The sequence below is a fragment of the Pristiophorus japonicus genome, chromosome 22, assembly GCF_044704955.1.
Source record: "Pristiophorus japonicus isolate sPriJap1 chromosome 22, sPriJap1.hap1, whole genome shotgun sequence".
Classification (NCBI taxonomy): domain Eukaryota; kingdom Metazoa; phylum Chordata; class Chondrichthyes; family Pristiophoridae; genus Pristiophorus; species Pristiophorus japonicus.
Genome location: NC_091998.1, coordinates 28,563,250 through 28,588,661, shown reverse-complemented (window position 1 = coordinate 28,588,661; position 25,412 = coordinate 28,563,250). Strand labels below are relative to the sequence as shown.

At 47.1% G+C, this 25,412-nt stretch overlaps 1 protein-coding gene across 1 annotated transcript in view; it reads left to right on the top strand.

Annotated features, from left to right (window-relative positions):
• ldb3a (LIM domain binding 3a) overlaps positions 1 to 25,412 on the top strand; it is a 185,883-nt gene that overhangs the window by 74,668 nt on the left and 85,803 nt on the right. Inside the window, 1 exon segment of the mRNA XM_070865843.1 lies at positions 18,403 to 18,478. Coding sequence (XP_070721944.1) covers positions 18,403 to 18,478 — 76 coding nt within the window.

Here is a 25,412-nt window from a genome sequence, read left to right as displayed (position 1 = left end):
CACACGCGGTTACAGGATTGCTATTGGTTAGGTCATTGCTGCAAATCCCTTACAGGTGACAGATTGTTGAGCAAACCTGGTGCTCGAGTTGTGACTGACCTGTGTACCACTGCACCTTCAGTGTAACTACCTGATTTTACATGTCATACTCCTATGAAAGGGCTGCTTTTGTAATCTGCTTTATGGGTGGAGCGAGTTGTGCCAGTTTATTTGAAGCTATTAGTCTAGAAAATGAGCAAAAGCCTGTTAAATGTCATCTGATTCAAATGCTGAACCCGCACAGCCTTCAACTCCCCGCAAAGTGTCTATTGATTTGTGTAGTACATTACTTCCAACTGCTATCTGGGATGTGGATTTTTTTTAAAAGAATGGAGATGTGCATTTATATAGCGCCTTTCACTACCTCAGGACGTCCAAAAGTGCTTTACAGTCAATCAAGTACTTTCCGAAGTGTAGCCACTGTTGTAATGCAGCCAATTCACACACAGCAAGTCCCACAAACGGCAATGGCCAAATGATCTGTTTTAGTGATGTAGCTTCAGGGATAAATATTGGCCAGGACACTGGGGAGAACTCGCCTGCTCTTTGAGATTTTTCATGCCCAACTGAGAGGGCAGACAGGGCACATCTTGTCTGAAAGATGGCACCTCCGACAGTGCAGCACTCCTTTAGCACTGCACTGGAGTGTTGGCCTGGATTGGGTGCTCAAGCCGCTGGAGGGGGACTTGAGCCCACGACCTTCTGACTCAGGGGTGGGAGGCTGCCCACCAAGCCACAGACACTGGTAAAACTCTATGCTCTGCTTTGAATAGTGGCAGGGGAATGTTTAAGTCTGCCTTGCCAGTGTTGCCTTGTCCTTGGAACAAATATAGAAAGGAAAAAAAATAGGAAATTAAAAACCATCCACAAGGGGTTAAATAGCCTTTCCCAAAAGTGGAATCTTTTACAACTCCCCGTGACCGTTCCATGGAACAAATTAAATGGTACATCCATAATCTTTGCAGATGAAATGATGTATGTAAGTCACGAGTGTCCTCACGAAGCCTGGATGCCTTTGCCAGAAATAAAAGCTATCAGCCAGAATTGCGATTTCTCTCGTGAAGATTGTTTTATTTAAAGCCATTTTATCTTTACACTCTGGCTTTTAACCGCTAGCTTCCTGAGATATAACATCTGCTTGTTTGGACAGTTGCTGGTGACTGGAAATCACTTCATGTTTTGTCTGCATTCTGCAACCATCAAAGTGTCTTTATCTTAATTGCTCCTGAAGAACTCTTTCTCACAAACTAGCTCCTATTTTGAAACTTCGTGAAGGTGACGCATTCCATCTGATCTCTACATTATAGAAACATCTCAAATACAGACGGAAAATCTCTATTTTGTCGTAATTGCATCTAGTACCAGATTCCCATTGCTCAGAGCTGAAATTATTAATGCACCTTCCTGAACAACAGACAGGAAAATTGATTCTTTCTTCTCTTTCAGCTACTCCAGTCGCCCCTATAAACAACAATTTAAAATATTTGTTTTAAACATTTCCAATATTCACTGAGCTCTCTTGTTGCCTGTAAGTTAGCATGGCTCCAACTTTTCCATTTTACTCCTCCCATGAAGCTGTTTTAAGTCACTCTGTTGTCCTTCATTTTTCACTTGGTGTTGCTTTCTCTGTCGCTGTTTATAGGAACATAGGAAATGCTAGACAAAAAAACACTGAGGTCCATCTAATTTGTCTTTTACTATCCTGGTGGTCCTTCATACAACATAAAAACATAAGAAATAGGAACAGAAGTCGAGCCTGCTCCGCCATTCAATAAGATCATGGCTGATCTTCCACCTTCCCGCACTATCCCCAAATCCCTTAATTCCCTTAGTTCCCAAAAATCTATCGAGCTCTGTCTTGAATATACCCAACGACTGAGCATCCACAGCCCTCTGGGGTAGAGAATTCCAAAGATTCACCACCCTCTGAGTGAAGAAGTTTCTCCTCATCTCAGTCCTAAATGGCCGACCCCTTATTCTGTGAATTTGATCCAGTGTTCTAGATTTCCCAGCCAGAGGAAATATCTTCTCAGCTTTAACCATCAAGTCCCTGAAGAATTTTATATATTTCAATTAGATCACCTCTCATTCTTCTAAACTCTGGGGATATAGGCCTAGTCTACTCAATCTCTCCTCATAGGGCAATCCCCTCATCCAAGGAACCAGTCTAGTGAACCTTCATTACACTCCCTCTAATTGTCTTTCCTTCAGTAAGGAGACCAGGACTGTATACAGTACTCCAGGGTGAGCTCACCTGATATGTCCTTACTATATACAGTATAAATGCACACGAGGCCCATACTTGAGAGAAGGTCACTCTGTGACCAGTTACCTTTATTACCAAGACCTCAAGTGATGAAGGTGGGTGGAGCTTCCCCTTTTATATCTGAAAGTCCAGGTTAGGAATGTCTCCCACAAGTTCACCCTCTTGTGGTGTACAACTTAGGTCAGCTTACACATGGGTTACAATGATAGTTGAATACACGACATCACCTCCCCCCCCCCCGCCGCCCAAAGTCTTATTGGGATCACAAGTTAAGTCTCTCTGGTGGTTTACGCTCCCTTGTAGAGCGCCTGAGTTGGGGCTCCGGTTGTTGGGCGCTGGCCTGAGTGCCTGCTGTTTGCGGTGCCTCAGGCCTGTCCGGACTGCCCACAGTGACTGGGCTCTCCTTCACTTGGTTCCGGTGTTCGGTCACCTGTGGTGGAATAGACTCTACGCAGTGTTCTTCCTCTGCTTCTTCTAAGGGGTTGCTGAACCTCCTTTTAGTTTGATCCACGTGTTTGCGGCAGATTTGTCCATTGGTAAGTTTAACTACCAAAACCCTATTCCCCTCTTTGGCAGTCACAGTGCCTGCAAGCCATTTGGACCTTGCAGCGTTATTAAGGACAAAAACAGGGTAATTGACATCAATACATTGCGCCCTCGCATTCCTGTCATGGTAGTCACATTGTGACGCCTGCTCTCAACAATTTCTTTCATAGTAGGGTGTATAAGGGATAACCTGGTTTTGAGCGTCCTTTTCATTAGCAGCTTTGCGGGTGGAACCCCTGTGAGTGAATGTGGTCGGGATCTATTGACCAACAGGAGGCGTGATAAGCGGCTTTGTAGGGAACCCCCTTGGATTCTGAGCATCCCCTGTTTGATTATCTGCACTGCTCGTTCCGCCTGGCCGTTTGAGGCCGGCTTGAACAGTGCTGTTCTGACATGGTTGATTCCATTGCCTGCCATGAAGTCCTGGAATTCAGTGCTTGTGAAGCACGGGCCATTGTCGCCGACCAAGACATCCGATAGACCATGGGCGGCGAACATTGCCCGTAGACTTTCTACCGTGGCAGAAGATGTGCTTCAATTTAAAATAGCACACTCAATCCATTTAGAGTAGGCGTCTACTACAACCAAAAACATATTTCCCATGAAAGGACCTGCGTAGTCTACATGGCTGCGTGACCGTGGCTTGACGGGCCAGGACCAAGGGCTAAGGAAGGTTCCCTGGGTGCATTGCCCAGCTGAGCACATGTGTTGCACCTGCGAACACAAAGTTCCAGGTCTGCATCTATCCCTGGCCACCAAACGTGTGACCTGGCAATTGCCTTCATCATGACAATGCCCGGGTAGTCATTGTGAAGTTCTCTGAATATCACCTCTCTGCCCCTCTGGGGCATGACTACTCTGTTTCCCCACAGTAGGCAATTAGTCTGAATCGAGAGTTCATCCTTGCGCCTATGAAACGGTTTAAATTCCTCAGGGCATGCCCCGTATGTGGCTGCCCAGTCCCCATTCAGGACACATTTCTTAACTAAAGACAGTAGCGGGTCTTTATTTGTCCAGACTTTAATCTGACGGGCTGTCACAGGTGAGCCTTCACTTTTGAAAGCTTCAACAACCATGACTGTCTCAGCATCATGCTCAGTTGCCCCCTCAGTGGTGGCTAGTGGGAGCCTGCTGAGTGCATCGGCAGTTTTCAGTGCCCGGTCTGTGCCGAATTGTGTAGTCATAGGCGGCTAACATAAGTGCCCACCTCTGTATGCGGGCCGATACATTTGCATTTATGGCCTTGTTGTCGGCCAAAAGGGACGTTAGGGGTTTGAGATCTGTCTCAAGCTCAAATTTCCTGCCAAACAGGTATTGGTGCATTTTTTTTTACTGCATATACACATGCTAGCGCTTCCTTTTCTACCATCCCATAGCCCCTTTCTGCCTGGGACAGACTTCTGGAGGCATAAGCTACTGGCTGTAACTGACCATTGGCATTCACATGGTGCAACACACACCCGACCCCATAGGACGACGCATCGCACGTTAGAACAAGTTTCTTACATGGGTCATATAACGTTAACAGTTTGTTGGAGCATAACAAGTTGCGTGCTCTATCAAAATCCCTTTCCTAGCTGTCCCACCAGACCCAATCGCGACCTTTGCGTAGGAGCATGTGTAGCGGCTCCAACAGCGTGCTCAATTTGGGAAGAAAGTTAACAAAATAGTTCAGGAGCCCCAGGAACGAATGCAGTTCCATCGTGTTACGGGGTCTGGGTGCTCTCTGGATCGCTTCCGTTTTGGACGCAGTGGGTTTGATCCCGTCTGCTGCTCCCTCCTCCCCAGGAATTCTACCTCTGGAGCTAAGAAGACGCATTTCACCTTCTTCAATCGCAGCCCTACCCGGTCCAGTCTGCCTAATACCGCCTCCAGGTTGTGGAGGTGTTCTTCAGTATCGCGACCCATAATGAAAATGTCGTCTTAAAACCACCGTCCTTGGAATCGACTTGAGGAGGCTTTCCATATTTCGCTGAAAGATCGCGGCGGCCGAACGAATCCCGAACGGACATCTGTTATACTCAAACAACCCCTTGTGTGTCGTGATGGTGGTCAGCTTCTTCGACTCACTCGCCAGCTCCTGGGTCAGGTCCAATTTTGAAAAAAGTTTGCCACCGGATAGCGCGCAAAGAGGTCCTCTGCTCTCGGTAGCGGGTACTGGTCTTGGAGTGACACCCGATTGATGGTGGCCTTGTAATCACCACATATCTTGACCGACCCATCCGCCTTGAGCACCGGCACGATCGTGCTCGCCCAGTCACTGAATTCGACTGGCGAGATGATGCCTTCCCTCAGCAGGCGGTCCAATTCGCACTCTATCTTTTCCCGCATCACGTACGGCACCGCTCTGGACTTGTGATGTACTGGCCTGGCGTCCGGGTTTAAGTGAATCACTACTTTGGCCCCTATGAAAGTGCCGATGCTGGGTTGAAATAATGAGTCAAATTTGTCCAGGATCTGTGAGCATGATACTCGCTCCACAGAGGAAATTGCATTGACATCGCCCATTTCCAGTTCATGACAGCAAGCCAACTCCTCCCCAGTAGTGCGGGACCGTCCCCCGGGACAATCCAGAGTGGCAATCTGTTCTCCGAATCTTTGTGGGTCACGACTACCGTGGCGCTGCCTAGCACTGGAATGATCTCCTTTGTATATATCCATAGCTGTGCGTCAATCGGCAATAATTTTGGCCTCCTGGCCTTGGACACCCACCTTTCAAACTGTTTGATACTTATCAGATTGGCTGGCCCCCGTGTCTAGCTCCATTAATACTGGGATGCCATTGAGGAGCACTTTCATCATTATCGGTGGCGTACTGGTGTATGAACTGTATATGTGCTCCAATGAACTCGCTGAACTTCAGCTTCCAGCGATTTCCCCCAGTATTCATTTGGCCTCATAGGGCTTACATCAGGCCTGTCCTCCTCGTACATCAACCTGGCTGCAGGCTTCCTGCACGTACGTGCCAAGTGACAGTTGACGTTGCGGTTTCTGCAGGTATATTGCTGATACCTGCAAGCTCTAGCTGGGTGTTTGCCTCCACAACTCCAGCATGAGCTGGAGGCCCCATTGTTGGAAACAAAAGGTCCATTACAGTCGATCGTCTCTGACTGTCTCTGTAACTGTCCTTAAACGCACCATTAACAGGTGTTAATGGCCCCATTACTGGCTGCATTGTCCATTGCGATGGCATGAATTGCCGTTCAGCTAGCCATTGTCTCTTTTGAATTCCCCCTTTGGGTTCGACTACATGCTGGAGCATGTCCGATTACCCTTGTCTGCCTAGAGAACTGTTAACAATGTTGACTCCCTGATCATTTACCGCATTTGAGCCAAGATTTTTGTCATACATCATTCTGGTCTCTTCCTCCCCTGAGATAAATGTCTGGGCTATCAGAACCGCCGCTTCCAAGGTCAAGTCTTTGGTCTCAATCAGTTTCCTGAAAACCCCAGCGTGCCCGATGCCCTCAATAAAAAAAGTCTCGCAGCATCTCTGCTCTGCATGCATCTGTGAACTTACATAGGCTCGCCAGTCGCCAGAGATCTGCCACGAAGTCAGGAACGCTTTGCCCTTCTTGCCACCGGTGCGTGTAAAACCAGTGTCTTGCCATGTGCATGCTGCTCGCTGGTTTAAGGTGTTCCCTGATCAACTTACTGAGCTCTTCGGACATCTTGTCCGCCGGCTTCTCTGGCGCTAGAAGGTCCTTCATCAGGGAGTACGTTCTGGATCCACAAACCGTCAGGAGATGAGCCCTGTGTTTGTCGGCCGAATCCTGTCCAACCATTCCTTAGTGACAAAATTATGCTGTAGTCTCTCAATAAAGTCGTCCCAATCATCACCAACACAGTACCTCTCTTCTGTGCTGCTAGTGGCCATGCTCGCTTGGTTTAAATCCCAGTTTCTCATCGCCAATGATATGTCCTTACTATACAGTATAAATGCACACGAGGCCCATACTTGAGAGAAGGTCACTCTGTGACCAGTTACCTTTATTACCAAGACCTCAAGTGATGAAAGTGGGTGGAGCTTCCCCTTTTATATCTGAAAGTCCAGATTAGGAGTGTCTCCCACAAGTTCACCCCCTTGTGGCCAATGTTCTCAAGGTGTACAACTTAGGTCAGCTTATACATGGGTTACAATGATAGTTGAATACATGACATCACCAATGCTCGGTATAATTATAACAACGATAATGGTGTTGTTGACTAATCAAATAGCAGAATCGTTTTGAATTCACCTCTCTTCAAGCATGGGCCATGTCCTCTGGTTCTACTCTTCTGGCCAAGGTGAAACAGCTTGTCATGTTTTACATTATTTAGTCCCTAAAAACAGCAATCATATCACTTCTCACACTTCTCTTCTCGCATGAGAATATGCATAATTTGCATAATCGCACCTCATGATCGAATCCCTCCATCCCCTCAATCACTGTGTTTGTTCTTCTGTATCCTTTCAGTAGCTGCAATATCCTCTCTGTACTGTGGAAGCCAGAACTGTACATGCTATTCTAAGTGTGGTCGCACCAGTGATGTATAAAGTGACAGATGACCTCACTATTTGGGCTTAATAGTGACAAAGATCCGTAAGACAAAGATCCTCCACCAGCCTGTCCTCACCTCACCGCAGAGCACTGTCCCCCAATCATCAAGATTCACGGTGCGGCCCTCGACAACGTGGACCATTTCCCATACCTCGGGAGCCTCTTATCAACAAATGCAGACATTGATGCAGAGATTCAACATCTCCTCCAGTACGCCAGTGCAGCCTTCGGCCGCCTGAGGAAAAGAGTGTTTTGAAGACCAGGCCTTCAAATCTGCCACCAAGCTCATGGTTCACAGGGCTGTAGTAACACCCTCCCTCCTGTATAGATTAGAGACATGGACCATGTACAGTAGACACCTCAAGTCGCTGGAGATATATCACCAACGATGTTTCGCAAGATCCTGCAAATCCCCTGGGAGGACAAGCGCACCAACATCAGTGTCCTCGTCCAGGCCAACATCCCCAGCATTGAAGCACTGACCACACTCGATCAGCTCCGCTGGGCAGGCCACATAGTTCACATGCCAGACACAAGACTTCTAAGCAAATGCTCTACGCGGAGCTCCTTCACGGCAAACGAGCCAAAGGTGGGCAATGGAAACGTTACAAGGACACCCTTAAAGCCTCCCTGATAAAGTGCGACATCACCACTGACACCTGGGAGTCCCTGGCCGAAGACTGCCCTCGGTGGAGAAAGTGCTTCCGGGAGAGCGTTGAGCTCTTCGAATCTCACCGCCGAGAGCGTGAAGAGGTCAAGCGCAGGCAGCGGAAGGAGCGTGTGGAAAACCAGTCTCACTGACCCCTTCCCTCAACAAATATCTGCCCCACCTGTGACAGGGTCTGTGGCTCTCGTATTGGACTGTTCAGCCACCAAAGAACTCACTTCAGGAGTGGAAGCAAGTCTTCCTCGATTCCGAGGGACTGCCTATGATGATGATGATTGATGAATATTGACCATTTAATACATCCCAACATCTGATTTTCTTAACACACTGCCGCCAAGTACTGTTGCGATAGCTTCAATTGTCGATCAGGATCTCCAGATCATTTGTTTTCCATTCATATTATTTTCTTTCCATTTCAATAATAATCCCTTCCTGAATTTTTTGTCCCCATGTGAAACAATAGCCACACTGATCATTTTGGCTACAGATCTGACACCAACTGAAGTTAGAAAGAAAGGACTTGCTTTTCTATATGTGCCTTTCATATCCTCCAGGATGTCTCAAAGCATCTCGCATCCAATGAAATACTTTTGGAGTGTAGTCACTGTTGTAATGCAGGAAACGCGGCAGCCAATTTACACGCAGCAAGCTCCCACATCAGCACTGAGATAATGGCCAGGTAATCTGTTTTATTAATGTTGGTTGAGGTATAAATATTGGCCCCAGGACACCCTGCTCTTTTACAGCCATCAGTGCAGCACTCCCTCAGTATTACTGCAGTGACAGCCTGGATTATGTACTCAAGTGGGACTTGAACCCACGACCTCCTGATTCACAGCTGAGAGTGCTACCCACTGAGTCAAAGTCTACATCTTGGGTCAATTATTTTCTTTAAAGATGTAATGGTTTCTTTGAAAACCAAGAATCTTTATTCAGGTTTGAGACCGACATTTTAGACAACTGCTCAGACTCTGCCAACTGAAATCCATCTTGGCAGCTCCCTGACCAAAGCAGTGTGCCTCATGCTGGTAATTCTAACCTGGTCAGACATTGATTTGCTAAGGGGATGTCTCCAAATTACATATTCAAACCGATATGAAGCACTTAGTAAAGTAAAGGAAACATTTATAATTGATTGTACTCTGTCAGCCAGAGTAGGGGAAGGCAGAGACAAGCCTGTTTCCCCCAAATATTGGCATAGAAAATAGGACACTGCATTCATTATGGGTCCCTCTCGCTCACCTTGTTCATGAATATCTTAAAAGTGGTTTATCCTGAGAGCAGAAAAGAGCCATTGATTGGCGCAAAATACAGGGGAGAATCTAAAGAGAGGAGAAAGAAACTGAAAGGGGTAAGACATGTGTCTTTTCTTTTCTTAAATTCTGTTTGAGAGAGCTTAGAAATGGAAAGTTCAGGAAACTTCTTTCAGTCGGGTAAGAGAAGGCACATTGGGCAAACTCAAAAGGAGTCCATCAGATCGTAATCTGCATACAAGAAAGGCCATTTGGCACACTATGTCTCAGCTGCCCTGAAAGAAACACGTGTAGCCCCGTTCACCCATCATCCCCGTGCTTGCTGACCGAGACTGCGTCCCGGTCAGACCACGCCTCGATTTTAAAATTCTCATCCTTGTATTCAAATCCCTCCATGGCCTCTCCCTTCCCTATCTCTGTAACCTCCTCCAGCCGTACAACTCTGCAATCCTCCAATCCTGGCCTCTTGTGCATCCCCAATTTTCATCGCTCCACCATTGGCATCTGTGCCTTAAGCTGCCTGGGCCCTCAACTCTGGAATTCCCTCCGTAAACCTCTCTCCCTCTTTATCTCTCTCTCCTCCTTTAAGACATTCCTTAAAAACCTACCTGTTTGACCAAGCATCTGCCCTAATATCTCCTTATGTGGCACATAACACTCCTGTGAAGCGCCTGGAGACGTATTCATACCCAGAGTTGTAGGTTGCGTAGACTAAGCTTGTATTCCCTTAAGTATAGAAGATTAAGACGTGATCTAATTGAGGTGTTTAAGACGTGATCTAAAGGAGTCGATCGGGTAGATCGAGAGAAACTATTCCCTCTGGTGGGGGGAGTCCAGAGCAAGGACGTTTCCTTAAAATTAGAGCCAGGCCATTCAGGGGTGGTGACAGGAAGCACTTCTTCACACAAAAGGTAGTGGAAATCTGGAAAACTCTCTCCCTTACAAAGCTGAGGCTGGGCCAGTTGAAAATTTCAAAACTGAGATAGATAGATTTTTGTTAGGCAAGGGTAGTGAGGGTTATGGAAGCAAGATGGGTAGATAGAGTTAAGATACAGATCAGCCAAATTCGAATTAAATGGCAAAACAGGTTTGATGGGCTGAATGGCCTCCTCCTGGTCCTGTCCTGCCGACGGAGCTGCCCAGTGTAATATCTCCAAGTTTGCAGATGACACTAAGATGGGTGGTGGTGTGAGCTGTGAGGAGGATGCTAAGAGGTTGTAGGGTGACTTGGACAGGTTAGGTGAGTGAGCAAATGCATGGCAGATGCAGTATAATGTGGATAAATGTGAGGTTATCCATTTTGGGGGCAAAAACACAAAGGCAGAATATTATCTGAATGGCAAATTAGGAAAAGGGGAGGTGCAACAAGACCTGGGTGTCATGGTTCATCAGTCATTGAAGGTTGGCATACAGGTACAGCAGGCGGTGAAGAAGGCAAATGGTATGTTGGGCTTCATAGCTAGGGGATTTGAGTAGAGGAGCAGGGAGGTCTTACTGCAGTTGTACAGGTCCTTAGTGAGGCCTCACCTGGAATATTGTGTTCAGTTTTGATCTCCTAATCTGAGGAAGGACTTTCTTGCTATTGAGGGAGTGCAGCGAAGGTTCACCAGAGATGAACTGTGATATGAGGAAAGACTGGATCAACTGGGCCTTTATTCACTGGCGTTTAGAAGGATGAGAGGGGATCTCAAAGAAACATATAAGATTCTCATGGGACTGGACAGGTTAAATGCGGGAAAAATGTTCCTGATGTTGGGGAAGTCCAGAACCAGGGGACATAGTCTTAGGATAAGGTGTAGGCCATTTAGGACTGAGATGAGGAGAAATTTCTTCACTCAGAGTTGTAAACCTGTGGAATTCCCTGCCGCAGAGAGTTGTTGATGCCAGTTCATTGGATATATTCAAGAGGGAGTTAGATATGGCCCTTACGGCTAAGGGGATCTGAGGGAATGATCAGCCATGATCTTATTGAATGGCAGTGCAGGCTCAAAGGGCCGAAAGGCCTACTCCTGCACCTATTTTCTATGTTTCTATGAGCTGGGCTACAGCCTGCACCCTCGGTAACTGATGGTGCTGCCGTGGGATGCAGGAGACACCATTAAAGAGGAACCAGCTCCCTGAAAAACAGTTGTCAAATTTTTGTGAAATATACTCTATGCTTTGAATCAGATTTGAAGCATCACTTTGGTGGGTGATGTGGCCACTGGGGCCAAGTTTTCTCCCCAAAGGTTTTTTCTTAAAAAGGTCACAATTCTTTCCATATTCTGTGGCCTTTTTTTGAAAATAATTTTTAAAAAGAATAAGAATCTTTAGAACTTTTCCGCTGATAGTATTAGGCCTATTCTCAGGAGTAGAACTGCTGTGGCTCAAAGGCAGCACTCTCGCCTCTGAATTTAGAAGACTGTGGGCAATATTGCCTGTAATTTGTTTTTTTGGTTCATGGGCCCTGTAACTGGCTGCGCAGCCTATTCAATTTGCCGTGCATGCGCGATTATTTCCAAAATAAAGCCAGCGAGTAGCCTGCGCGGGACCTTCAAGCCACTGTGTGACTGCACAGCTGAGTAGAACGTTGGTTGTGGGTTCAAGTCCCACTCCAGAGACTTGAGCACATAACACCCCAGTGCAGTACTGAGGGAGCACTGCACTATCGGAGGCGTCTTTCGTATGAGACATTAAACTGAAGCCCCGTCTGCCCTCTCAGATGTGCAGTAGCTGAAGAAGAGCAGGGGAGTTCTGACCAGTGTCCCGACCAATATTTATCCCTCAACTAAAGCCGAAAACCGATTATCTGATCATTATCACATTGCTGTTTGTGGGAGCTTGCTGTGCACAAATTGGTTGCTGCGTTTCCTACATTACAACAGTGACTACACTCCAAAAGTATTTCGGCAAAATACTGCGAATGCTGGGAATCTGAAATAAAAGCAGAAAAGGCTGGAAATACTCAGCAGGTCAGGTAGCCTCTGTGGAGGGGGGAACAGAGTTAACGTTTCAGGTTGGTAACCCTTTGTCACTTTCACGCTCCAGCACTAGTTTTTCCATGCACGACATCATCAGTGACCCAATGATGTTGTGCACTGGAGCCCGAATGATCTGTGCACGGTGAGACCGAGCCTGCTCCCTCCCCCAATTCCTTGGGGTGCTGACTTAGTTTGGCTCTCAGTGCAGAGAGGAGCAGATGTTATCCCCCAGGATGGGAGCTTTGCCTTGAACCCCTCGTGTGCATTTTTGGGGTGAAACATAGAAACATAGAAAATAGGTGCAGGAGTAGGCCATTCAGCCCTTCGAGCCTGCACCGCCATTCAATAAGATCATGGCTGAACATGCAACTTCAGTACCCCATTCCTGCTTTCTCGCCATACCCCTTGATCCCCCTAGTAGTAACTCCTTCTTGAATATATTTAGTGAAGTGCCCTCAACAACTTTCTGTGGTAGAGAATTCCACAGGTTCACCACTCTCTGGGTGAAGAAGTTTCTCCTCATCTTGGTCCTAAATGGCTTACCCCTGGTTCTGGACTTCCCCAACATTGGGAACATTCTTCCTGCATCTAACCTGTCTGAACCCATCAGAATTTTAAACGTTTCTATGAGATCCCCTCTCATTCTTCTGAACTCCAGTGAATACAAGCCCAGTTGATCCAGTCTTTCTTGATAGGTCAGTCCCGCCATCCCGGGAATCAGTCTGGTGAACCTTCGCTGCACTCCCTCAATAGCAAGAATGTCCTTCCTCAAGTTAGGAGACCAAAACTCTACACAATACTCCAGGTGTGGCCTCACCAAGGCCCTGTACAAATGTAGCAACACCTCCCTGCCCCTGTACTCAAATCCCCTCGCTAGAAGGCCAACATGCCATTTTCTTTCTTAACCGCCTGCTGTACCTGCATGCCAACCTTCAATGACTGATGTACTATGACACCCAGGTCTCGTTGCACCTCCCCTTTTCCTAATCTGTCACCATTCAGATAATAGTCTGTCTCTCTGTTTTTACCACCAAAGTGGATAATCTCACATTTATCCACATTATACTTCATCTGCCATGCATTTGCCCACTCACCTAACCTGTCCAAATCACTCTGCAGCCTCATAGCATCCTCCTCGCAGCTCACACTGCCACCCAACTTAGTGTCATCCGCTGTGGGTGGCCAGTTTGACATGCTAAGACTAAAGACCTCTGAGCATATTGCCCCATCTTTGGCACAGAGGAGGAAAAAACAGATGAAAGGAGAGAATCTTCAAGTATTCGGGGGGAGAGGGAATAAAATATTTTAAATGATTTTTATTTAGAGTTGGTTGAATGTAAATGTCTGGGCAGATAGGCAAGATAAAGTAACAGCTTGGGTAATCAGACATGGATATTTTAATTTCCTTTTTGTAGGATTACTTGAATGTATTTTTCCACAGTAACAGTAATTAATCTGGGAACCTGACCTGTGCCCACATGTCAGCAGTGCCCAACATCGCCCGCTGGCACCTCAGACACCCGCTTGTGTAGTTTGCTTTCATCCTGCCGGCTGCCCGGGTCTGTCCACTCAAAGCAACATGTATTAACTGGATTTCATTCTGTGCCAACCCTTGCCTCTGGGTTTGATTGGTGCACTTTGATTTCCTTTGCATCCCATTGGACGGAACGCCTTCCCTCGGTGTCCGAGCTTCATGGCTGACTGACCAGTTCCATGAGCACAGCCAACGTGCTTTGCTGCCTCCTCCCTCCCAGGGCAGGAGTTTCCACAGACCTGTCTGTTTGTGCTTTGTCAGGTCGATGACTGACTGAGGATGCATGATGTTATGTATGTAACTATGTAATACTTGCCACCAGAGGGCGCAATTGTTGGAGTCCTAATGGTCACCTGCACACACGTGCAGGGCCAGTATAAAAGGTTGGCTGCCATGTTGTTTAGGCTCTGGAGTTGTAATAAAGAAGACTAAGGTCACACTAAGTTTAGCTCATAGTACTCAGCCTCGTGGAGTTATTCTATACATAACACATCCAGTTCAGGACCGGTGGAAAGCAGATGACCAGCAAAGACCAAAATGGCAGAACCTGCAATAATACAGCACCATCTGCCCAGATCATGCCCTCAAGCTTTCAACTTCTGACTCCGAGGCAAGGCTGCTACTAACTGAGCTAAGCTGACAGGACAGTGTGAGATCACTGTCCAAAACAGTAAACCCTCTATAAAACCTTTCGTGGTTCCCGCTATGCATCAGTGATAAAATAAGCTTAATGTGAGAGATGAACCCTATGGATCTGTATTTGCTTTCTCTTTAACTTGCTCTTTCCCTCCTGTCTCGCTCCTTCCTTTCTCTCTTCCTTCTCTTATAAGGGCATGTTGTTAATTGCACTTAGAGCCCTGTGGAATTCTGGCAGCAGCTTGTTTGAAGCCATTGGCTTAATTGGAATTAATTGATCCCGTTTACTCGCTGCGCACTGGAGGCTTTGCTCGGTCACCACAATTGTATGCTGCCAGTTACAATAAACTGGGGCAAGTCCAGGCACATTGAAATGTTCTGAGGGAAAATAACATTTTTGGAAAAGGGATGAGCATCACTCTATCTGAGAAATGTTCTCAAATCTAACTTTGTTCTTAGCTGAGGGTTTTGGTTGGCTCTGATTTCTATTTTTACTTCCACACCCTCCCTCCGTACCCACCACCATCAATTATCTTTCATCTCCAGTTGACTGGACTTGAGACGGTGTATCCTGTGGTGCCGATGTCCATCCTCCCTTTCCAGAACCGAGACCTTGACTGCAGGCCTCAAAGTGCAGTGACTATGTTGCATCATCTGGGGCTTTGATCTTGGTGACAGCTGGTTATCGCATGGTGCGGTCTTGTGCAATGAAGATAAGAAATAGGAGCAGGAGTCGGCCATTGAGGCCCTCGAGCCAGTAAGGTCATGGCTGATCTACTACATCAACTCTACTTTCCCGCCGTATCCCCTTGGGAACAGTAACATAGCGGTTAAGTAACTGGACTCGTAATCCAGAGGCCTGCAATGATGATCTGGCGACATGAGTTCAAATCCCACCACGATAGCTGGGGAATTGAAATTCAGTTAATTAAATAAATCTGGAATTTAAAAAATAGTATCAGAGATGGTAGTAATAAACCCACCTGGTTCACTAATGTCCTTTCGGGAAAGAAATCTGTCATCCTTACCTAGACTCCAGACCCACAGCAATATCGTTGACTCTTAATTGCCCTCTAAGATGGCCAGTTGTACCAAACTGCTTAAAGAAGTATCACCACATGGACTGCAGCATTAAACAAGGCGGTTCACCACTGTAATGTATTTTCTTCATGGGTTGTTTGCTTAAGAATTCATAGCAACACATTGCTATTAAGAACTAGTTGATTTATTAGCAAAGATTTAACAATCACACTAGGCTCACAGCTGCATACCTCATTGTGGATCCCCCGAACCCAACTGGCTGGGGTTTTATTAAGTCTTATGAACATCACATGACCGGCTAAGCCACTCCATGCTCGTGGTGAAGGGGTTGTATGAAGATCCTAATCGCCACTCCTTGCTGCTGCAGATGGATCACTGCCAGCATAAATGCTGGCTTTGCCAGTGATCCCCATATTCCAAGAATGAATATTAAAGCGTAATTTATTTTTCCTCGTGCCAATCTGCTGAATAAGATTGATGAGAATAGGTGAGAGATCTGTTGGATTGACCAGGATAGTACATTGCCATTTCTCATGCTGAACTCCATAAGGATGCTCCAGTGTCCTGAGATGATTGCCCAACCCTTTCTTAATGATTCCCTCTCACTATCTACTTCCTGCGATCAGCTCGATGGTCTCCTGTACCTCTTCGCCATAGAAAAGCACCAATGTGTTCAGTGGAGTAGTGAGCTGTAGGTTCATCCTTTCATTGTTCACACCGCAACTCCCAAACTCTGTGTGTGGTGGGTCGGCCACAGATGTGAGATACGCTCGACGGCTAGACTGTGGCTCGGAGCTGCGACAGTGAATCTCTGAAACTAGCTACAGAGTCTCCAGTTACTGCTCGCTGTTTCTGCAACTTGCACAGATATGTATTCCAATCTGGCAAATCTCCACACCTCGGTGCACAGGCAGAGTCGTCCATATTTCAGGAAGGCCTTACTCTATATGATTTGAGTTAGTTGCTGGGTCATTGACTATATTTAAGATGGAGATAGACAGATTTCCGAACGATAAGGGAGTCAAGGGTTATGGGGAAAGGGAAGTGGAGTTGAGGCCAGATTAGATCAGCCATGATCTTATTGAATGGCGAGGCAGGCTCGAGGGGCCAGATGGCCTACTCCTGCTCCTATTTCTTATGTTCTGCCATTGTACTTGGAAGGAGCCTATCTAACCGATCATGCCCAGGATTTAGCTCAGATTAATGAACAAGTCACCCCATTCAAGTGAAACATCATATGGGATTAATGTATTTTGTGGAGAAGTGGGTTTGATTTGACAGTTGCGTCTGGGGTCAAGACGTGGGTCAGGTCTGAGAGGAGCAGGGCTAATGATTGTTTGTCGTCTCTGATGGACAACTCTGTGGCCAGGCACCTCCCATTGCAGGTTTATAGTTGACTATACACTCGGTTTACAAGTCCGTGTGAAACCAAGAGAGTTACTGAGCTAGTCAGAGGCTCCGTGATGGGGTTTTTCCATGCAAGAAGTGTGCAATTGTTTATTTTACTCAGAGTGGTTAGAATGTGAAACTCGGTACCACAAGGAGTAGTCAAGGCGAACAACATGGATGCATTTAAGGGCCAGCTAGATTTGTATATGAGGGAGAAAGGGAGAGCATGTTATGTGGATTGGATTAGATGAAACTGAATGGGAGGAGGCTCGAGTGGAGCAACTCAATGCCTTTCATGATTACTCCTCCCTCCCATCACTACTCCTCCACTTAACTTCTCTAGTGCCATCATCCCAGGCTCGATTCCCTTATGGACAGCACAATTGGAGACAAAAGCAGGGTCTAAAAAGGTTGATTCAGGCAGAAAATGAAGAAACGTTGCTGAGAGCGCGATCAGTTTTTGGGATTAGATCGCCAAGGTAGATCAGGGGCAAGTGGCTTAAATCTTCAAAGTAGAAGGTAGCATCTTGAAGACAAACACTTTATTGGATAAGTTGCTAATTGAGCGGGAAGGTGGATTGATGGACCTTTGGTCTCTTTCAACTGTGAGATTTTCTAACTACTAGCTGATCCCCTGGTTATTCAAGACCATTTTGAATTTTTTAGGTGAAGCCAGGTGGAATGGTGGAGGGTTATGGAACTGAGTGGGGAGTGGGGTTGCTATGGATGTAAAATGTAGTTTGGGGGTGAGGGGGAGGGTGTTTACTGTATTTTTTTTTTAAAAAGGAATTGGAGAGAGGTCGGGGTAGCCTGTGAAGGCCAGCTGCAGCCAGGAGGGGTGGGGGAAACAAAGGATTGGCAGTCTATAAGTAGGAACTGGAAATGCAGTGGGGAAAGGGGGAAAGAGGTTAAAATTTTGCTCAGTGATGATAAAGGGTTGAGGCCTGAGATCTTGCCAGTGGGGGTGCTGATTACAGGGGCCACAAACATGATTAGTTCTGGGGGTGGGAGGGGGGGTTGGCCATAATTCTGCTCTGTGGGCCATGAGTTAATGTGCTGCTAACTTGGTCAAAGAGGGACGGGATTGAGAGTTGAAGTGCTGTGCATTGGGGCGACGAGGGGAGCCAAAATCCTGCTCACTTGTTGGGGAGAGGGGCAGTTTGGGGACAAATTCCATCTCACTAGTGTGTGGGATAATGTCCAAAGCCCTCACATTGCTCATCCCTTGAATTCACCTGTGGCCTGTCACGTAACGTTCGGTCCGCCTCTGTTTCAATTGCTACAGGTGCAGTACTGTTCTGATTGTGAGACCGCCCATTATTTTTAGCATATCAGCAGGTGCTGAGACAATCCTAGGTAGTTCCTCACAGGAAGAGAGAGACCATTGGAGCAACACATCTAACTCTGACAATTGTCTGGGAGAGAACGTTTAATCAGGAGGCTGGTTCGAACCCTATCTAGCTTACAGTAGGAGCAACTGTTCATAGTTTTAAAACTAAATTTTAAGAAAAAATGAATTTGTTCTTTCAGATCAAGACGCCCAGGTCCAGTTCCCACTGCAGCTCTTCGCATGGACTCTCCCATGCCCGTAATCCCTCATCAAAAGGTAAGATCAGTGCCACATTATTCAGCTAATGTTGGCTCTGCAGTCGATACCCTCCCACTTTCTCATTCCCTCTCCCGTATTTTCTTAGCCCTGTGGCCAAAGCGGTATCATTGTCTCTGCGTGACTTATCTCTGCGGGCGCGAACCTCTTGTGTAGAGCATGTCTCTGTTCACATGATGCCCATTACCAGGATTGAACAGAAAATGTCTTGTGGAGGCTAGCTCCTGTGCATAATGCAACAGTCGTTGGCGACATCAGCTCATGCAGAATTCACACCTGAAAGGTGGTGGTCATGGAAACCCCAGTGATACGTTTGTGCAGCAACTGGAGGGAAGATTTCAGGGAAGGAAGATGGGAAGAAAATGAGTAACATGATGGAGGAACATGCCTTCTTCACTTAAACCTTGCCTTACACAGGCCGACTATTGACTGTAGGCGTGTTACGGGCCAGAAGAGGCGAGGGCCCAGGGGCAGCACGGGCCAGCCACATTGCGATATGTGTGTGCACTAGGCCTGTGCAGCAGAGCAGGTCTCCAGTTGCCTTGGTTAATCCTTGACACTGGACCAAGACCTAGCTCTGTCAAGCCCATGTGGTGGCTGGTGTGCAATGGCCACTACATGTTTAAAAAAAAATCCACGCACAGGCATCTTCCACCCTTTAAGATGTAGTTCGGTATCTGGAATATTCGGTCCTTCATTGAAACACCTGTGAACCCATCCTTTTTTGGCGTGGAAGCAAGTCATCCTCGCTTCGAGGGACCGCCTGTGATGATGATGATGATGTTACAGGAGCACCACCACAAAGGCGAAATACTGCGGATGCTGGAAATCTGAAATAAAAACACAAAATGCTGGAAACACTCAGCAGGTCAGGCAGCATCTGTGGAGCAAGAAACCGAGTTAACGTTTCAGGTTGATGGCCTTTCGGACGAGATGTGTTTTGATGTGATTTATGTTGTTGTTTTAACTATTCATAAGCAAAGGACTGTTTGCCAAGCACAGTTAGGAATGTGTCACCCTTAGAGTAGGTTCCTAATCAACTTTAAAAATTAGCTAATTAACTGAAGCATCCGAGGTCATTGATTTTTCCATAATTATCGTGTAATTGAGACTGGGAATGAACATCTCGAAACCTGCCCCCTTTAGTAGTTAAGATTCAGCAGAACCGATCAGAAATTCTATTACCGCGGGGGTCACTGTCTCAGAGTCGCAGTTCCCGAGCTTGGTCTGTGCGGACTCGACTGAGCCTGCCCAGGGAAGCGGCGACTGGTACAGGTACCCACACCCGGGGTTAGGGGAAGGGTCATTCATCAGCTCGCTCGCACCTGATGGCTGCACAGTAATGCCCGCGGAAGTGACTGCGTGTGGACATCACTTGACTAAGGCGCTCGGCTGTGATGCCTTCCACAGTTGGTCGGCTTGCCAGTACTTACCGTCAAAGCTCGCGCGCGAATAATGACTCCTTGGGTGAGGGCAATCGACACCCGTGGAACCCTACACTGCAAGGGAGTTAATACCCCCTCTAACAAGAAGGGTATAAGAAAAAATGTAACATCCCCACCGACTCTTGGGAATCCCTGGCCCAAGACCGCTCAAAGTGGAGGAGGAGCATCTGAGAAGGCGCCGAACACCTCGAGTCTCTTCGTCGGCAGCACGCGGAGGCCAAGCACAAACAGCGGAAGGAGCGTACGACAACCCAAGCACCCCACCCACCCGTCCCTCCTCCAACCACCACCTGCCCCACCTGTGAAAGAGGCTGTAGATCCCGCATTGGACTCATCAGTCACCTGTGAACTCATATTAGTGTGGAAGCAAGTCATCCTTGACTCCGAAGAATAGGAAGGCTAAGAATTGGAGCGATGGAAGGAATTCTACTATTAACACTAAAATTACAATCCGCCTTGCCTTTGCAATAACCTTTTCCCCAGTAAAACAGAAGAAGCTGCCCCCTGGAGAGTCACCGCATGGGACCTGTGCCTTCCGCTACTGTAATGTGTTACCTCCTCAGTGAATGCAGTCCTAATAACTGGGAAGCACTGGGAAGAATGAAACCCCCTCAGCACCAGCCTCCCGCCAAAGGTCCTAGGAGCAAAGTGACGCCTGGGGTGGATTTTCTCCACTACGCTGCAAACTGACTCTGCTGGAAATGGAACACGTTTCTCGAGTTGAATCCTTCTCAATATTAATCAACCCCCAAAAAAGCAGAAATGGGAGAACACGAGAGTTGAGACTCTCAGTGGGAGGTGCTTTCAGAAAGTGTGAGCATTGAGCTAAGGTGGGGCTGGAGATATTCAGAGCAGATTGAGAGGATTGCAGTAACTGTCCCAACATTGCACCGTTTCATCTGCTCTGCCAGTAGAGACTGCACATCTCTCAAAACTCAGCCAGTCAGGCCAACATGAAACCCTGGAAGTTGGATTTGCTGTTTTCTGGTTGTGAAATGCTCTTTACCCTGATTTCAGACTGCCCTGTACCTATTCTCAACACCAGGCAACTCAGTGGTTGGACACAGCGGGTCCATTCTAATCAATGCTGAACTTGCAAACTGGTCCTGTGATTATATTATTCACTGGATGATTGGACAGTGGAGAGAGTGTGCGTGGAGGATTGAGATAGTTGGCATGTGAACTTGATTGATGACTCCAGAGATATGAGTTTTTCAATTTTTACCTAAGCCTGTGGTGGAATCCAATATTTTTACAATGATATCACATTATCAAGGCTTTCTGAAGGGAAAGTGTGTTTCTCTACATAGTCACGTTGTGCTAACTGTCCAGAAGGGGATTGGGTGCCACAGTGGGTTAAATGCTGACCTTTCACCCTGGAGATCAGATCCAAACCCAGACGAGAAGTCTTCTTTCTGCTGGCTGTAAGAGCCTGACGTGATAGGTGTTGGGCTCAGTTTCCAGCAGAGCTGGCACTAACCGACCATCTGATTCAGGCAACATACTATTACCTAATATTCAGCAAGGGGTGATCGTTATAGATTAGGGCTAATGGACACAGTTTGGACAGAGTGGGGGGTATCTTTGCTCTGCCTCTAACAGGCCTGCCCCTGATTTGGGTTTGCTCGATGGTGAAACTTAGATGCCTAAAATGGAAAGAGTTCCATGCCCCAGGACCTTGACAATCACAGACGGGTTCTCTCTGCTGTCCTGCTTGATGCTTTTAAAAAGCGGTATTTCTAGACAGGCCGACAGCAGAAATTTTATGAACTTCTTTGACGTGGCATTCTTAAATTCCGCTCAGCGAGGCCAATGAGCGAGGGTGTTACTCACTGCCAATCACAGTGGAGGAATCGCAGTCAGTAAATAAGCATAGAACGAGTAAAGTCCATTTGTCTCATCAAACCCATTCCGAACACAGCCTCTTAGTAAGCTCCCTCGTGGGTGCTGACCCCCGGAGAGAGATTCTGCAACTTGCACTTCCAGGCCCCTGTTGCTAACCAGAATGATCCAGCTTTTTAAGAGAATAATGGGGAGATGCCCATAAAATGGCTGCTGCCAGGCTGCATCTAACCGAAGGGGGGGAATAGGGGAGACGGAGTCAAGTGCGTCCTTGTGCCATTGTGCTTTTGGCTTGTGGAGGCTGCGATGGAATTGCTGTTGCTGTCTGTATGCAGGTTGAAGAGAGAAGGCTTTCAGTCGCATGTTTTAATCAAAATCTTTTTCTGAATTCACACTGATCTTGCCGTTAATGTGCTTTGTTGATGTGTAAATCTGTCTAACTTTTTAAAAACTGACATATTGGTTGTTTAATCCTACTTTAAAATTACTTTCTTCCCTATTTTTAGGTTCTCTTGCCTTTTATACTCAAACCCTAAACCCTCTGTCCTGCCCTCTGTTACCCTTACCCCTCGCCCCCTAAACCCTCTGTGCTGCCCTCTGTTACCCTTACCCCTCGCCCCCTAAACCCTCTGTCCTGCCCTCTGTTACCCTTACCCCTCGCCCCCTAAACCCTCTGTACTGCTCACACATCCTTGGCTGGAAGATATTGCAGTCGGGCGTTAGGAGAGGTGGACAGGGGCCCTGCGCCCATCAGTTCCGGGCTTTCATTCCCTTTTCTTCCCGCGTGCCCCGTGGGTTGAGATGGTTAAGTTACTTCCCTCCCTCCCTCTCTCCCCCCCTCTCTCCCCCTCCCTCTGAGTTATGAATGTGATACTGGATCCGACTTTTTTTTTAAATGAGGGAGACGGCAAACGAGGAAACCTGCAGCTGCAGCAGGGCTCGGTGCCACCCCGTGTCGATGCCACCAGTCTCCGCTGGCAGTGCCGTTTGGAATGAGCTCACAGCACCACCTTGGGGCAACTGGTAGAAATCCCACTTGACTCTCACTTGGGCCTTTACAAAACCATCGCTGTAATCCCTTAATGCTTTCAAACTTAAAAAGAGCGCGACAGACAGTTTGTTGGTTCGTGCTGGTGCCCCTCTCCCAGCCCCACACACGTGCACACACACACACACGCACACGGGGGATGTAGAGAATCGAAGACTAATCTTCGAAGACGTTTCCTTGGGATTGGACAGCTTGCTGATTTTTGTTTCCCTTCGCTGGGCCTTTCGGAGAAATGTCACCCTCTTCCAGGGATTTGGGGAAGGGTTTTGACCCTTTGTTACTGCACATTGGTGAGCTGCTACAGCTCTTTAGTTTGTTTAGAAGGAGTGGCCGATGCTTTATATTTTACACTATTTCCCCAATTAAAGGGACACGGCTTTGCCGGTAAAGGGAAAGGAGTCACGCTGCACAATTCCGCCTCACACCAGTGACCATATAGTTCCATTGCGCTGACTCTCGTGCTTAGTAAAATCATCTTTCCCCCCCCGTTGTTGACAGTGTTTTCCCTTGACACGGTCTGTTGGCCCGGGACTGGCACAGCAACACGAGGCTGGGCATTTTCACCGACGCCACCATCTTCCTGCTCCAGAGGTGACACGCCCACTTTTCGAATCCAGTGTGCGGCCAGTGCTGGGAAACGGTTAATAAAACACAAACCTTATCGACAGGCCCCCTTAAAATTGTAACATTACTTGTTAAAATGTTTTTCTGCCTAATCAGTTGTGATTTGAAGCCTGATGGTTACAGGCAGCTGGTGGAAATCCAGTTTGACTCTTTAGCCAGACTGTTGCACTAATCCCTTAATCCTCTCAAATTTAACAAGACCCCTGCATACAGCTCATTACTGTGCACACACACACACTTGATGCAGAGTGTCCACAATTGGGAGTTTTTATTCTGAGCCAGACACTGCAGCTCCTTTGCATCAGTAACTGAGCGCGAGGGAGGTCGATGATGATCAGCATGTGACTGGGAGGAGGATGATAAGCTCACGGATGATTCAGTCTCTACTGTGCATCCTAGTCCAGCTCCCTCAGACCGTCTGGTTTCTAAACCTCTCCTAGTCAGTCGTGCAGTGATAACGCTAACAATGTAATCTACCTCGCTCACTTTCCATCAGGATTTCCTAAATCAGCATCTCCTGACACCCCTAGTCAAAGCTGTGCAGCCGAGATGATTCCGCTTTCACAGAACATTCCCAAACCTGCCATCACTTTGTTTCAACATCTGCCCACTTGGTACACCCTTGGCAAGGCTGCCTGTGGTGAGGGAACGGCTTGGCACAGGGAGTTAGCAGACCATCGCTGTAATGTATTTGCTTCATGGGTTCTTTGCTTAAGAATTCATAGCAACACATTGCTATTAAGAACGAGTTAGCAAAAGGTTTAACAATCGCACTGTACATTACCAGTCCATCCACCAGGCTCACAACCACCTGCATTACTGTGGATCCCCCGAACCCAACTGGCTGGGGTTTTATTGAGTCTTCTGAATATCATGTGACTGATTAAGCCACTCCCAACTCAGCAATTTAACAAACCTGTTAGCATACTCACAGGTGCCTACAGTATACCACTCATTGGACAAGACACACGAGACCTTCGGTAACATTCCTTCAAAGACATCATTTCAGTTTTCCTTTGCATCCAATTTCTATGGCCAGGCAGTGACCCTGAACGGAATGGGAAACACTCTGGGTATGAGAATAAGCATGCCTCAATTTCAAGGATACCTACTCTAGGGTTGGGAGCAACTTCCCAGAAATTGTAGCACATAATGGAATAGTCATGGAATGGGTGGAGAGGCCGCAGGTGGGATTCAACACAAGGTGTAAGGTCAGCAGTGTACATGGAAGAAGCAAGCTTGTAGCGTGCATGTTATATGGAGAGTCTTTGAGGTAGCAGCAGGAAAGAGATCTGGGGGTCCTCATGATGAGGTCATGAAAACCGTCTGTTTACTGTTAAGAATTATTGAAGAAAGCAAATTAAATTTTGGGGTTTACAGCTAAGGGCATTCCTATTCAGTCTAAGGAGGTGATGCTGAAGCTGTACCTGGACTTGAAAGGACCTCGTATAAAGTATGGAGTGCAGTTCTGGTTATATTGTAGGAAAGATAATGAGGGGGCTCAACAAGGTGGATGTAGAGAGGATATTTCCATTCATAGGAGAAACTAAAACTAGGGGACATAGTCTCAGAATAAGGGTCCGCCCATTTAAAACTGAGATGAGGAGGAAATTCTTCTCTCGGAGGGTTGTAAATCTGTGGAATTCTCTGCCCCAGAGAGCTACGGAGGCTGGGTCATTGAATATATTTAAGGCGGAGATAGACAGATTTTTGAGCGATAAGGGAGTCAAAGATTGTGGGGAGCGGGCGGAGAAGTGGAGCTGAGTCCATGATTAGATCAGCCATGATCTTATTGAATGGCGGAGCAGGCTCGAGGAGCCATATGACCTACTCCTGCTCCTATTTCTTATGTTGTAAATGTAGAATTATTGGAGGGAGTTCAGGGGAGGGCTCTGCGGCTGGTTCCTGAGCTTTGGGGGCTGCGTTACATGGGAAGGTTGTCCACCCTGGGACTCGACTCAATGAAGAGGAGAAT